At 53.6% G+C, this 14,539-nt stretch overlaps 6 protein-coding genes across 6 annotated transcripts; 2 read left to right on the forward strand and 4 right to left on the reverse strand.

Annotated features, from left to right (window-relative positions):
- Positions 1-146: 146 nt before the first annotated feature.
- On the forward strand, positions 147-1,844 carry MAA_10260 (vacuolar subtilisin-like protease; the record flags this gene model as incomplete). Its single annotated transcript, XM_007828258.1, has 2 exons — positions 147-521; positions 618-1,844. 2 exons carry the CDS (start codon positions 147-149, stop codon positions 1,842-1,844), a joined length of 1,602 nt encoding a protein of 533 aa, XP_007826449.1.
- Positions 1,845-2,607: 763 nt separating this feature from the next.
- Positions 2,608-5,655, forward strand: MAA_10261 (uncharacterized protein; the record flags this gene model as incomplete). The annotated part of the gene is made up of 1 exon (XM_007828259.1): positions 2,608-5,655. One exon carries the CDS (start codon positions 2,608-2,610, stop codon positions 5,653-5,655), a length of 3,048 nt encoding a protein of 1,015 aa, XP_007826450.1.
- Positions 5,656-5,791: 136 nt separating this feature from the next.
- Positions 5,792-7,471, reverse strand: MAA_10262 (PAF acetylhydrolase; the record flags this gene model as incomplete). Its single annotated transcript, XM_007828260.1, has 1 exon — positions 5,792-7,471. The coding sequence occupies one exon, from the start codon at positions 7,469-7,471 to the stop codon at positions 5,792-5,794; it is 1,680 nt and encodes a 559-aa protein (XP_007826451.1).
- A 1,293-nt stretch (positions 7,472-8,764) lies between these two features.
- Positions 8,765-10,328, reverse strand: MAA_10263 (Hly-III-related protein; the record flags this gene model as incomplete). Its single annotated transcript, XM_007828261.2, has 3 exons — positions 8,765-8,785; positions 9,027-9,804; positions 10,042-10,328. The coding sequence occupies 3 exons, from the start codon at positions 10,326-10,328 to the stop codon at positions 8,765-8,767; spliced, it is 1,086 nt and encodes a 361-aa protein (XP_007826452.2).
- Positions 10,329-10,973: 645 nt separating this feature from the next.
- MAA_10264 (MYND finger) lies at positions 10,974-12,069 on the reverse strand (the record flags this gene model as incomplete). Its single annotated transcript, XM_007828262.2, has 2 exons — positions 10,974-11,254; positions 11,307-12,069. The coding sequence occupies 2 exons, from the start codon at positions 12,067-12,069 to the stop codon at positions 10,974-10,976; spliced, it is 1,044 nt and encodes a 347-aa protein (XP_007826453.2).
- Positions 12,070-12,677: 608 nt separating this feature from the next.
- Positions 12,678-13,568, reverse strand: MAA_10265 (MHCK/EF2 kinase; the record flags this gene model as incomplete). Its single annotated transcript, XM_007828263.1, has 1 exon — positions 12,678-13,568. The coding sequence occupies one exon, from the start codon at positions 13,566-13,568 to the stop codon at positions 12,678-12,680; it is 891 nt and encodes a 296-aa protein (XP_007826454.1).
- Positions 13,569-14,539: the final 971 nt, after the last annotated feature.

A 14,539-nucleotide genomic window follows, 5' to 3' on the forward strand; every position in this document is an offset into this window, starting at 1 on the left:
TGCATTTCACGCAGTCTTTGCACCTCGTTTTGCGTTCGCGTCGCAGGTAGACCAACGCTCGGCGTTTGCGCAGCTTGCCCGATTCTCGCTCCTACCAAGACAATCAGCATCACTTCACCAGCTTCCTCAGCACCACCATACTCATCATGCACACTCTCGTTGCCGCGGTCGCACTCTCCGTGGTGGGTGTCGCTCAGGCGGGATTCAGCACTGAGACCATCCACAGGGAATCAGCTCCGATTCTCACCCATGTCGACGCTGAAGTCGTTCCTGACTCCTACATCATCAAGTTCAAGGACCACGTCAACGAAGCCGCGGTCAACGACCACCATAGCTGGATTCAAAGCATCCACAAGGATGGCGAGGAGCAGCGTTTGGAACTTCGCAAGCGAAGTCTGGGATCCTCACCAGTGGAGGCTTTCGCCGGCTTGAAGCACACGTACAACATTGCCAACGGCTTCAAGGGCTATTCCGGTCACTTCCATGAGTCCGTCATCGAGAAGGTCCGAAATCATGGCGACGTAAGTCTGGCATCCATTTCCATGAGCAGAGACTCCATGATGCACATGACGTCTTCTCGGCCATCCAATCATTGCTGATCTAACCCTGCTGAATAGGTCGAGTTCATTGAGAAGGATACCATTGCCCGCATTCTGCGCCCTGTCACCCCCGACGAGTCTGTGCAGGAGGACTGCACTCCCGAGACCGAGAAGCAGGCCCCGTGGGGCCTTGCTCGTGTCTCCCATCGCAAGGGTCTTTCCTTTGGCACCTACAACAAGTACTTGTATGCTGCCGACGGCGGCGAGGGCGTTGATGCTTACGTTATTGATACTGGTACCAACACCGGTCATGTGGACTTTGAGGGTCGTGCCAAATGGGGTAAGACCATTCCCGCTGGAGATGCCGATGAGGATGGCAACGGCCATGGTACTCACTGCTCTGGAACCATTGCCGGCAAGAAGTACGGTGTTGCCAAGAAGGCAAACGTCTATGCCGTCAAGGTTCTCCGCTCCAATGGCTCTGGCACCATGGCCGATGTCGTCAAGGGTGTTGAGTTCGCTGCCACCAGCCATGTTGAACAGGTCTTGCGTGCCAAAGACGGTAAGCGAAAGGGATTCAAGGGTTCCGTCGCCAACATGTCCCTCGGTGGTGGTAAGACACAGGCTCTAGACGCTGCAGTGAACGCTGCCGTCAAGGCTGGTATTCACTTTGCCGTCGCTGCCGGTAACGATAACGCCGATGCCTGTAACTATTCCCCTGCTGCCGCAGAGCTTCCCGTCACTGTCGGTGCCTCTGCTTTCGATGACAGCCGTGCCTACTTCTCCAACTATGGCAAGTGCACTGACATCTTTGCCCCTGGTCTCAACATCCTGTCCACCTGGATTGGCTCCCCGACTGCTGTCAACACCATCTCGGGCACCTCCATGGCCTCTCCCCACATCTGCGGCCTCCTCGCCTACTATCTCTCTCTCCAGCCGGCTGGTGACTCTGAATTCTCTGTCGCCTCAATCACCCCTAAGCAGCTCAAGGATACTCTCATTGAGATCTCCACTCAGGGTGTCCTGACTGACATTCCCAATGACACCCCCAACAAGCTGGCCTGGAATGGTGGCGGTTGCAGCAACTACTCCAAGATTGTTGCTGCCGGTGGCTATATTGGCAAGCCCAAGACTTCCAAGCCGAAGCCGGTTGGGAACGCTGTCCAGGAAGAGATGAAGGTTCTTTCCAACAAGGTCTCACAGGGCGTCAAGGACTTGGGCGACAAAACGGAGAAATTTGTCGAAAAGATCCACGACGTCGTTGATAAGGAGATTGAGCACTTCATCTCCGAGATCTCCATGTAAGAGCTAGACTTCCACTTTGACTGGGTTTTATTATTATTATTGGCAGGGATTACACATGATATGCAGCATAGGGATCGGGTTTGTCCTTATTTTGGGTAACGCGATGTGTATTGAGGCGTAGAGTGTTGGATGATATTATTTCATTGTGTCTGTGTTTTATGTTTCCAATCTGCTATACAATCGTCAGAAGGCAGGACTTTGTATGTAAACAATCGCTCACCTTGGCATCAATATATTTCCTTCCCGCATACGCAAAGTCTGGTTTCTTAGTGATTGGTGATTCATGAATGCACCTGGTTCTGATGACTACATAATCTGAGGCTTGGCCCAAGAGGGGTGAATCAACGTCCCGTGTGGTCAGCCGGGATCGCTCGGTAAAGAAAAGTTGTCTGTCTTGTGGAAGGAGTCGTGCCTGATTCACCTGATGGCCGCTTCTTTTTATCTCGAATGCCTGCATTTGTCGTTTGGGCAAGTCGCCCTAGTTGCTTCCGTGCCTCCTTCACAGTGATACTTCATAGTTTCCTCGCCGGTTCAAAGAACACACAAGTGCTGCCAAGCAACCAGTATCCCGGTCTTGGCTTGTCTCCGTATCAACACGAATCAACAGCTTCACTTGACTTATGATGCTTCGATACCTTTTCAAGTCTACATTACGGTTACCCGCTAGATTTTTTTCTCCCCGGACTCCGCACAATATCATTCCCGGTGGACTACTATACATTGAACACATTATTTGAACGCTGACTTCCTGCCAGAGTTGAAGATGTTGCGACGCAAAAGCTCCCGAAGCACTCACCGGCATCCCCTTGGCAGAAGCAAATCCACCAGCTCTATTGCCAGAAGAAGAGCTGATTTTGTAGTTAATATCGATGCAGCATCTGCAGAACGAGATGCCCATATTGCAGCCAATTTGTCTTACTATCGCGCTCATGGCTATCACAGACAGGATACACCGGGGGAATGGCCAAGCCAAGGTTCACATGATCTTCTTCTTCGACGGAGCAATACCGTCAACGGTCGACTAGAAGGTCCGCCAAACGGTATTCCGAAGAGGAAACAGAGTGTAAGGTTCACGGGCCCTAATGCCAGGCCCCGGCGACAACTGGCTGCTCGAGCAAAGCCAGTGGTGCGTTCCAATCCATCAAAAGGGCCAACTTGTACTACAGGAAGGCGAGATAATGGCCGTCTTTCGCCTGCGAGATCAAACTATACGCAATCCACAGAAACGAACTATAAGCCTCGGAGCAGCAACTCTTCTGTCATCCACACAAGTGGTTATTTCCTCACGGAGCCTGCCAATATCACTCCTATGCCGCCGTTTGTGGGATCGCTTCGGAAATCCAAGTCCATGTATAGCCAGTCCATGGGTTCAGTGTCAGGATATGACAACGATGACATTCGGGCTGACGGCCTAAAGCCACTGCCAACAACACCTTCAACCATACAGTTCCAGGACAGGCAGAATCAGACAAAGCGGTACTCCATCAGGCGAAGTCTGCGCGCACCAAAGTCCATGAGCTATCTTGAATTCCAGACTATAAAGCCATTGGTAGAAGGAGCTGAGAATAAACATAACGGATACTCTTTGCCAGAAAAGGTGATGCACTCGAAGGGGTCTTTTCGTCATCTCAAGTCTCATTCCTCAATGTTCTTTCGGTCCAAGCATCGACAGCAAGAGAGCTCGACAGGATTATCCAGGTCACTGCGCAACAGCAGTGACAACAGCGCCGCGCTTTCCCCAGCCTTCTTGGGAAATGGCATTCCTCCTGCGAAGCATACTGGGATACGGTTCACGGCTAGGCGAGTGTCGAAAACGGTTCGAAATAAACTGAGCAGACTGTTCGGTCGGTCAAAGAGTACGGACACTAGCGGAAACGACATTGCAGTCGATGCATCCCAAGACACTGATAGCGACAGCTTCCACCACCGAACTGACACACCGCCGATTGAAGAAGCTTCCATGTCAAGAGTGACTTCTCATGTCCCTTCGCTTCATGCGGTGCCGTCGTACCAGCAGATGCGGTCACGTCAGGGAAGCTTGGAGAGCATCTCGCATGAGGAGAACATGCCTGCTGATGACAAGTCCCGTGTGACTAGTTGGACAAACTCGTCAGCAAATACTGTTATTAGCTTCGGCGTAAATGAGGAGCACGAGTACCAGCGTCTGTCTGTCATCAAGGAAAATGGCATGCATATCCCATCCACTTCTCGCATTCCATCGGCGAATCCTACTATTCCAGGAATGACAATAAATAGCCAGCGAGTGTATTCAGCGCTCATGAAGAAGCTTACAAACACTCCCAGTAATCCAGACGAGGTGCAGAACCACGAATCGTCAAAACAGTCGTCGGCCGAGTCGGTGCCTCTCGGACATGGCTCTGATCAAGGAGACGCACAGCCATGGTCTCCGCCGATTATTCGATGTATCGGGACAAGCGATGATGACGTATTCGAGGATACTAAAGAAGTCATTTCCTCCATGTCGAGGAAGCCGGCGTACAAGGCTTATCCGAATGCATCTGCGGGTGATGGCAAGGGGCTTTCACCAGCCAAGATCCCTCTACCAGAGTCGGCGACGAAACAGTCGTCCATCCGTGCCGACAGAAACTCGACGTTTTCTCCAAGTTCAGACAATCACCTTTTCCGCACGACGAGTCCTTACCGTCGGGCCATTCAACGCAGTATGAGAGATTACCAAGAATCAGACCACACTCACGCTTTGGATACCAGGTATTTGAGTACGCTGTCTGCATTAAGTCTACCTAGTCGACGCCCAAGCACTGTGGGATCAGAGACGGATGCGCGCCTAACCTATGCCGAGAGCTTTTATTCCTTTACGACCGAGGAATTAACAACCGTCCGACCAGATGGACTTGCATCGCCTCCTCTTCCCGACGTTCTCAACGCTGTGGCGGGGGATGTAGCCGTGCCAGTAGAGTCTTCTGCCAACATGGAAACACCAGTACGCGGCCATGATGCTTCGGCAGTAAGTTCAGTAGAATGGAAGGCCGGGCTCAGCGCCAACATCTCCAAGCTGGAAAAGCCGCATACCGCTCACCCCCAATGTGCGGAGAAGCCAAGTGGTGCCGTGCTGCATGCTGGGCACGTAAGAGAGAGTGCCGAGATCGAATCACCAGGTGAAACCCCCAAGACAGCGGTGACAGGTACAGGAGAGGAGTTTCCCGGCCGCGTTGTCAGCTTACATGGCCTTGGAACCCGTCCATCGCCACCGACTCAGACTGGAAGTCCTCTCAAGTCTACAGAGGGAACGGCCGGACCGAACAAGAGGGACAGGTTACATTCTGCGTCGCCAAGCGTTCCATCCAGCCCGCTCCGACATACCCCTTGCTCAACTACCTCCTTGACTAAAGTAGACAATGGTACTACTCCAAATTTAAACGACTGTCGGCCGGGCCTGTTGAGAATGAGGTCTCTGAACACGGTCCCTACGACGGCACCGCAACCCCATGATGGGCTACCCTGGAAGCAATGTGATCAGGAAAACTCTAGAACTGGACCACCAATCATGTCCAAGACTACGCCAGGGCTTTCCGCTATACCTCAGCGAGCAGCTAGTGCTAAAGGGAGTTCACCGGGAAAGTTGGGCACTGGTGCCTCGACATCCCCACGCACACCGGAAGGGTCGATGCCCGTATCGAATAGCCTGTCGGAAACAACCAAGTCGGAGTGGGACGCCCAGATCAGAGGAAGCAGGCGAATGGTTGATTTGTTTTTGAGCAGTCGTCGAAAGGCGATTCATGGGACCATGTCGAGGAATGGGAGTGAAAACTTTTCGACGGCATTTCTGTGAGGGTCTGTTGTTTGTTTGTATATATATTACTTGTCGGCCAGGATAGCTATCAAGGTGAATGGAGCAGTAGATGTTTGACCCGTGATTTTGAACTGTGTCGAAGAGTACGGTGAGGCGTATGTGAAGGAACAAGGTCTCAGGCCTGTCCGTCTGGGCCCTTTAAGTCGTTTGACGAGGCCGGACTGACATGGATTTCCCATAAGCGGGCCATGTCCTTGGGAAAGGACGCTTTTCTCTCATCGCTCACCCACTTGTTGTATTCGGTGTGCGTAACCTTTTCCTGCAGAATGCCGTCCACTTTGGCGGTCCGCAGAGACTGGATAAAGTCGTGCGAAACGCGGACGTACTCGCCCAAGGCCTCCCTCACATTGAGCGTCGCGCCCGTCGTCCAGCTCAGCAGGAGGGGCTCTATGAGGGGGGCATCCGACACGCTGGGGTGGCTTGTGCCGAGGCTCGTCAGGAACCAGGCTGCGCGGCCGGACCTCTCGAGGACGCCGGCGACCAGGTCGCGGACGGTGTCGAAGTGCGGCCTGCCGAAGAAGAGGGTGCGCTGGCGGGACCACGAGTCGGAGTGGACGACGAGGAGGGACACGTTGAGCGCGGCGTTGAGGGGCCCGCTCTCCTTGCCTGGGTCGAGGGCGATGCCGGCCACGGACGGGTTGGGCCCTTTGTCGTTGGAGGAGGAGGAGGAGGGCGCGTGCCGGAGCGCCTGGAGGGCGGCTGTGGCGCCGTACGAGTGGCCTGCTGTGACGAGGGTGTCTAGGTCGAGGCGCGAGGCGAAGGAGCCTAGGGACTTTGGGGATCCGCGGGTGCTTGGGACGGAGGCGTTGGCGTCGAGGAACCGCAGGAGGCGGATGGTTTCGAAGATTTCGGCGTCGCGGAAGGCGAGCTGGTGCCGTTTCATGGAGGGCGTGTCGACGGGGGTGCGGTTGGTGGGCGAGGTGAAGAGGTCGGAGGCGCGGAAGTGAGGGCGTTGAAGGGGTGGCTGGTCGGGGAGGTGGATGAGGGTGCCGGGGCAGGAGCCGTCGCGGTGCTCGAGGGCGGCGACGACGGCGCCGTGCGACGCGAGGGAGCCGAGGTAGTGGGTGTAGTCGGTGCGGGAGGAGGCCATGCCGTGGGAGAAGACGACGACGGGGAGCTTGGCGCCGCCGCTGCTGGCGAGGAGGGGGACGTCGGTGGCGGCGGGGATGGTGACGGACCCGGCGGCGAGCCAGAGGAGGAACGTGAAGAGCGGGCGGGTGAGGAAGTTGTCGGCGCGGGCGAAGCGTGCGTATCCCTGGGCCGTGAGGCTGATGGGCCGCGGGATCCAGGGGAGCGGCGGGGAGGAGGACGAGGCGGAGGGGGAGGCCGGGTAGTAGAGTGTCAGGAGGACGGTTTCGAGCTTGAACGCCGGCGTGTGGGAGTGCTTGAAGACGGGGTCGGCGATGAGGCGGGCCTGCGGGAGCGGCACTTCCATGTCGATGGCGCCGACGGCGTGAGGGCCCGTGTAGGCCGGGAGGCGGGAGGCGAAGGGCGGGATGGAGAGGGCCAGGCACGCGATTGTGTAGGCGAGGAGCGTGCAGAGGACGCCGGATGTCCAGGAGAGCCGCCGCGGGAGGGGGGCGAGGCGTCTGGTGCGCAGGAGGATGGCTCTGGACGCTGTGCGCGTGCCGTCGAGGAGGTGTTGGAGTCGGGTTCGCGATGGGAGCGCCCAGCGCGGCGGGGGCGCCGTCGACGTGGGCGTCAGCAGCGGCGAGTCGGGCGAGATGGAGGACGTGGGTGAGAGGGAGGTGAGTTCGAGGGTGGGCGAGGGCGGTGGTTGTGAGTCCCGTGGCATCTTGGCGGCTGGGGGGGCGAGGGCTTGAGAATGGTGGTGACGATGTGTGTGAGAATGAGTAAATGAGTGAGTGAGTGAGTTCTTAGCTTGGTGGTGACGTCGTGAACTGAGGTGTCAAGGTGGGTCTGGCGGACCGGGTGGGGCCGGATGCCGCGGACGTAGACGCTCGTGGTTCAAGTCAAGGTGTAGATTAATTAGAGCATCGATTGCGGCGAATTGAGGCTGTTCGGAAGCTTGGAGTGACCCTTCTTGGCCTCGGTTCTTTGTAATTCATTATGACCATTTGTGACTACGAATGGACGGAGCACATTGGTTTTGGGTATTCTGCGTCTCACTTCACTACTCTGTAAGTTGCTCTCAATGGCATATAATGGGCATCATTACTTGGCAACAAGAGCATGTTCTTTTGCGACAGATTTCCAGCGTGCTACCTAGGTAGTTAGTCGTAGCCCCTTGGGAAACGAGGAATCATGCTTATGAGTTAGAAAATACCGCTCACGTTCGTTGTTAAATCACATGTATTCAATGAGGAATTTATCTGTATTCAAATAACGGCTTCAATAGGGCCATGGCGCGAGCCTTTGTGAGCACAGGCTTTTGAGGTCTTTTGGTGGCTCTAGTCGGCGATGGCAAATAATAGTAGCCCCTTTCCGTTCACAGCGCGGCTCGTTCGTGAGACAAGAGTTTCCGTGGTATATGTGGCCCAAACTGAAGTATTCAAAATTGAAGCAATATTTGCTGATGCGGGCCATTACAGGCCAGCATCCAGTATCCTACTTTCAAATTTTCCCCTTGATTCATGTTGTTGGCGACCTACTTTGGATGGACTTTCGTGGGAATGCTGCGAGCTGCCCAGACAACGGTTTCCAACCCATTAGAATCGGCAGGCCTTGCGGGAACCGTGGATGGCTTGTGCAAAATTCATGGAGCAACCATCCATAGAAAGCCAGACCTTTGTTCCAAAAGCGTCCCAGATCGGCGGGGTCCGGCGTACCTGCAGTGCTGAGAAGATTGGTCCCAGGCGATTCAGATATTTCGAAATTGTTCTATTATATGCAAAGGCGGGAAAGAGCTGGTGAGCCTGCTGAAAAGTACACGCCTTATGTTGTAATGCAAATGTAGTAATAATTTTTTTTTCTTTTGGGAAAGAATTATTGATTCGCAAAAGCCATAAAAAGTAAGAGTGTGTGTAGGAGCATAATGTTGTGAGGCCCATTATGCAAACCAGCCATTTACATCATCAGCCGCAACTGAGAACTATACTATAATGCGTTTCGGTAGTTTTTCAAAGCCCTACTCAATCCGGGCACCGACCTTGCTTGACAGCATAGAATTGATCCAAGGCCCTGGCGAATTTGATGCCAAAAAGTGAACTGAAAGCCCCATCGCCATTCCTACGTGGAATATCTGATGCGAATGGCCCCAGATGTCAAAGCACCCCGGTTTCCACGACTCGGTCAATCGCAGCCGTTTCACAGCATGGCATCTCAGCAAGGCTTAACTTTCCAATTCGATGCACTTGAGGCCTAGCAAGGGAGCAAGAGAATACACGTACCGCGTACATGGTCACCGAGCATAAATATATGAGACTAGTCAAGGCGTAAAGTGAAGCGCTGTACTCGGCGTCAGCACACGACCAGCCGACTTGAAAGATCTTGATGATGAGGTGGTATAATGCCGAAGACGCCATGACGGAGAAGACAAGTCCACGGAGCGGTCGCACTTTAGGGGCTTGGAAGGACTTGACAAAAAGTGCGAGCATGGCGGCGAGGAATTGGGCGGCAAGATCGACCTGAGACGGACCAATTAGCGACCTAGGTTTGTGACGGGGACGACTACTCACGGCAATCCAGGTAAACTTTACTCGACGTGAAGCGCACAGAAACGTGTACCAGAGGCCCGGCGGGAAGCATCCAGCAGTGACGGTGAGGATGCCTAGAAAATCTAGCTTGAGACAAAAGAGATGCGTGGCATGTGAATAATTGGAAAGAACATGGTACGCTGTTGAGAGGAGATAGCAGACTATACCACCAAGGAAGAAGAGAAAAAAGACGATGCAGTCATCAAAGTTGATGTCTGGATACCGCTCCTTTACGTCCACGCTCCACCACGACCCCAGCACCACCATTCGGATGGCTGCAACGAGACGGGTGTATGTTGCAAGATTCGTTGTGGACGTATCGTATCCCATGCTAATCATGCATTCCCAGTACGAATTCGTCTCGGGCCTCCAGCCGGAACGAATGTACTCGTTGTCCTTTGCCCATTCTGGCAGCTCGTCGAAGAGTAGTAGTAGTCGGATCTTGGCTTTTCGCAGCAGGGTGGCATTCTCTCTGAAATGTCGGGATTAGCCTTCCCAGCGCTGTCTATTTGCACAGCTTGTAGCCATGGTCTTTGCCTCATTTTAGATTCCATCATGGCCAGCAAGACGACTCCTAGGTCAGGTAACTGGCATGTAGGGACGGGACTGGTTCAAGCGACTGACTTGTCCTTGGGCAACAGATTTGCCGGAAAGCAGGGGCGGGAAGGTCAGTTAAAGAAAAATGGCTTCTTTGTTTCGAGTCGCTCACGGCGTGAGCGACAGCCAAGCAGAAGGGGAGCGGAGTTTTCGACGTCTTTTCTTTGTCTTCAAGGCCACGGGTGGCCTCGACCACTTCCACCTCATGCCATTTGAAGCTGGCGCCGCTCCAGCTGCCAAAGATGGCATGTTGAGCACCTGGACGAGCGGCTCCGAGTTGGCCTGCGGATAATAAATACACAACGCATGAGAAGTGGTAGCAGAGGTTTTGACGGAAGGGTTACCTCCACCGGGCATAACCGTGTGGGCTGAGTGGTCAACCGCAAGTGCCGATGCCATATTTCGATTTGGCTATCCTAGCTAGGGCCGGGCCGTGCGGGGTTCTCTATCCCTGTAGAGAGATAATCCCAGTTGTTCTGGCGCTTATAGCCTGACGGTTTGGCCATCAAGTAGTACGTGAGGTAGAAGCTGTTACTATCCTCGCTGTTGCATGAATGGGTCAAGTATCTCTGTTCCCACATCGGCTTAGCGATGGCTTTCCATTGGTTCGGAGCCTAAATACCAAATGTGCGTAGAGCCGGCCATGCACCAGGTCAACCAAAAGCTGCTTACGTTGGACGGGTAATAATGTTGAAAGGTTGTTGGGGGTGGTGGTGGTAACGTGGACTTCAATGTTGTCTTGTAACGAAAACCTTCTCTAGGATTTTAAATGTTAGTTTAGTCTAGTAGGGCGCGATACTTGGCACTTTAAACACGAATCATCACCGCGCACGTTACTGGGGGGCAAACGCATAGTTCCAAAATAAGAACCAACCTGGTTTCTTTCGGCATCAAGGTGAATCTATGTCAGACTATCACCTGTGAGGAACGCGTAGATCAACAAGAGTCCTTTCCATGTCAGCCGATTCAACATTGAAAAGTCCTCTCGATTCCGCCCAAACTGTCATTTTCTTGTTGCAAGTTATCCGCCCAACAATGTTACCTTCATCCTCGACCGGCCAGAACTTCATCCTCCTCGCTCAGATTCCGAAGGACGTTCACTGCTCCAGGCGTCTTATACCATGACGCATAGCTGTATTTGACTACCACTGTAGCCTCGTCCTTCGACTGCGGCGAGTATGAGGCTGGTCTGCGCAAAACGCCACAATCAGGATCCTCAACCAGCAGGTCCCAAAAGTGCCAGTTGTATGACCCGACGGCGTCGTATAGTTGTTTGATTTGTTTTTTGATTTTAGCAGCCAGTCGTGCTGTCTCCTGCGGCTCGGCTAGCAAAATCTCGGCCCGTGACGAAATAATAGGGCTGACGAGCTTGCCCACCTATAATCTTGATGGTTTCTTCCGGATTATCGCCGCGGTCCGCAATCCTGGCATTCTGGATCACCTGCAGGTCGAGCATAATTCGCACCTTGATGAGCACCACGGCCACGACATGGTTCAGATCGAGAACGCGGCCTTTCCAGCTCTTTACCGGCGCTTCCAACACGTCCGCGTCCTTGGTGTCCAGGAACGGTTCTTCCATGTCACCCCAGTTGTAGTCCATCTTCTGCCCGGTAGTCGCGTACCACTTCATGAAGTCGTAGGCGTCCTGGTCTTTCCCAAGTCGAATATATAGCGCGGGTATCAGTTCGCGCAGGCCCAGGTTATCCGAGCGACACAGCCTCATCATGTCGAGGAGATGATCCAGGGACATCTGCACCACGTCCACGGGGCCGCCGGCGGTACCGTAGCTTATCAGCATCGCGTCCACCAATGCATAGCGCGCACGTATGTATGGGCGCGTCTCCAAGATGCCCCAAAAGTGGCCGACATGGTCCTCGAACACGTTTTCAGGGAGGAAGGGTCCGCTTGGCATCTCGCGCAGCTTCTTCTCCTCCGACTCGTAGCGGAGACGGTTCTTTTTGATGAGGGTGCACGGCGTCTTGTGGAAATCACGGTCCTTGACCTGGCATTCTCGCCCGCAGTAGAAAACCGCCAGGCAGGCCGAGCAGCGGGCGACGCCCTCTTTCTTGTGGCACAGCTCGCAGGACCGTGGTGCCAGGCCATTGAGCTTGCCTACGTCGGCATTCATGATGAGAGGCATTTTGCCGCGCTGCGGATATAAGAAGTGTCCGCTGAAAGGGGGCTCTGGATGGGAAACAAGTTGTCGTCTTGAGGTGCTCGAGAAGAGGAGAAGAGACAGGAGACAAGAGGCAGGAGGCAGGTGCCGGGTTAATTAATATACGCGATGAAAAAAAGGGGCACTGGGGTCTTGTCGCGCGTTTTGGTGCCTGCCTCGGCCTCACGGACTAGGATATTGTCGAATGTGAAGCACTACGAGCCAAGCACTACAACGCCGCATCATTTTCTTGCTCACGTCCAAGCTTTACAGTTGATACAGAAATATGTGACAGGCTTACCTTTGATTACAGAGTTAGAGCGAGTGCGAGGTCTAGTCTGGTTATGCTATTATTCAGGGCCGCTACATTACAATCTCTAAATTTCCAGACTTGATTATTGTCTAGATACTCCTTATCTCTCTCATTGTCACCAGTATATCTAGACAGCAACATGGAATGGCTGATGTTATACCCAGAAAGCTTATCCTCATGAAAAGGAATCCCACGTGAGCTCGCTTGATCCACGCCCAAGCAGCGGCGTACTTGTTATAATATCGACAAATATTCACAACGCTTTTTGCCCCCAGTCCCACTACCTGACGGGGAACCTTGTACGAAGGGGCCGTGAGTGTTCGGTCGGCACCGTTCGTCGCATCATACTGGTGCCTGGGATCGGGCGGAAGTGTTGCTGCGGGTTGGCAGGCTGCGTCCAGTGCGGGCGACAGAAGCCGTTACAGACGTGCTGGGCGAAAAACGAGCTGATGCCCCTGGGGCCAAGATCTGTCACGCCGTATTGACGATCCCGAGACAGGATAACGGGATCAGAGAGGACTATCTCATGCTGGTAGATGCCGCCTTGGAGGTCGCATAGAACATAATAGCCGCCGGACACATGGTAGCTAAAGTGGCTGAGGGCCTGCATGACTTCCCCCCATACCCTAGTCTCATCGGTCCATCCGCTATTGCTGTTGAACTTTTGGTAGTTTTGGATAAATGGCTCGCATAGAACGCTCTGGCCTGCCCACTCGTTGTCATTGTCGTCGTCGAATTGCCACACTGAAGGCACATTGATTTTGACGGTCTTGTTGATGATGCCCAGCTCATTGAACCCGTTGACAAACTCCAGGGCCTTGTCTACAGCCTTGATGTCGAGATGGAAATAATCTTTGGAGAAGACAGCGCCACGCTTGAACCACTTGACAACACATGCCTGTCCTTGACGAGGGCCTGAAGTGTATGTCCCTCTGGCCACCCGGCGAAAAGCACCCTCTGCAAATGGCTGCTCTAGAGCCGAGTTTGGGATGTGAGCTCGGAAGGAGTGGTTGAATCTGCCGGCATCGGAATGCCTTGTGGATGGGTTGTCGGAATAGTGGCCGTGGACGCATTGCTTGCATCGCGATACGCCGGGACCCTTGGCGTACTGGTTGGCCGTGTAGGATGATTGAGGGAGGTTGCGGTCACAAGCGGCACATTCCCGACTCATGGTTGGAGGTGTGAGGTGGAGGAAAACTGAGGTCTGAGAAGATGGGTATGATCTATCATTTGAACCCTGAATGAATTAAGGATTGACAGGTCAACTGGTTGCATCTTGTCAGGGGCCCAAGTCTGGGGAGCGGCCTTCAGGAGCATTTAATTGGATGGCGGGTGTAATTTGTCAGGCACCAAGATGCACACCCCGCACATTGCACAAGCTAGCACTACTAGTGCATTCATGCATGTGAGCCAACGGTGAACCCACAACAAATGCCACGCCGTCGAAGTGGATTTGACTTCAAATGTTCCTGGGTGGTGATTTACCTGCGCGACCCCAGCGGCCCCAGGACGTCGGTGCCTGGCGGATTCACGTATAGTGTGAATCAAGCTTTGAGAAACCTCATGCTAATGCTCAAATGGATTTCTTGTCTCTCACATCATCTCTCACGAATTCAGCGGGAAGTGGTGGTTTCATCTTTCCTCGTCCAGCCAACTTGGTAATCTCGATCAGTTGACAGTTCCACATCCAACACATCCAAGGCATAGCATATTCGTCAATGAGACACAGCCGCGATATAAAACACAGCCTATTTGCGTGTCTGCCCAAGGCGAGAAGGTCAAACTCCTAGGCGTTGAGAATTTAAAAACATCGGAAAGCCCACCATACAATACGGTTCCGCATCATTCTTCCGCTAACCCTTGACAGTTTCCCTTTGACATTGTGATATCGACCAGCCGACCATGGAAAAATAACAACATGAACTCTACTGTGCCGCGGCTATTGCCAATATAGAGGGCTGTAAAAAGCTCCTGCTTCCCCTGACGGATGCGAACGAGACCACCAGACTCCCTTTCCTAGAGAACCGGGTTAGGACCGCCCTCACAGTCAGCCTGGAGGTCCAAAAAGACTACCCCGAGGGATTCGTTTTTTTAATCTGTCACGAATCCGTCTGCATGAAGCAATTGTCAATGCGGAGCAGC

Source organism: Metarhizium robertsii (assembly GCF_000187425.2).
Source record: "Metarhizium robertsii ARSEF 23 chromosome Unknown MAA_Scf_25, whole genome shotgun sequence".
In the NCBI taxonomy this organism is placed as follows: Eukaryota; Fungi; Ascomycota; class Sordariomycetes; order Hypocreales; family Clavicipitaceae; genus Metarhizium; species Metarhizium robertsii.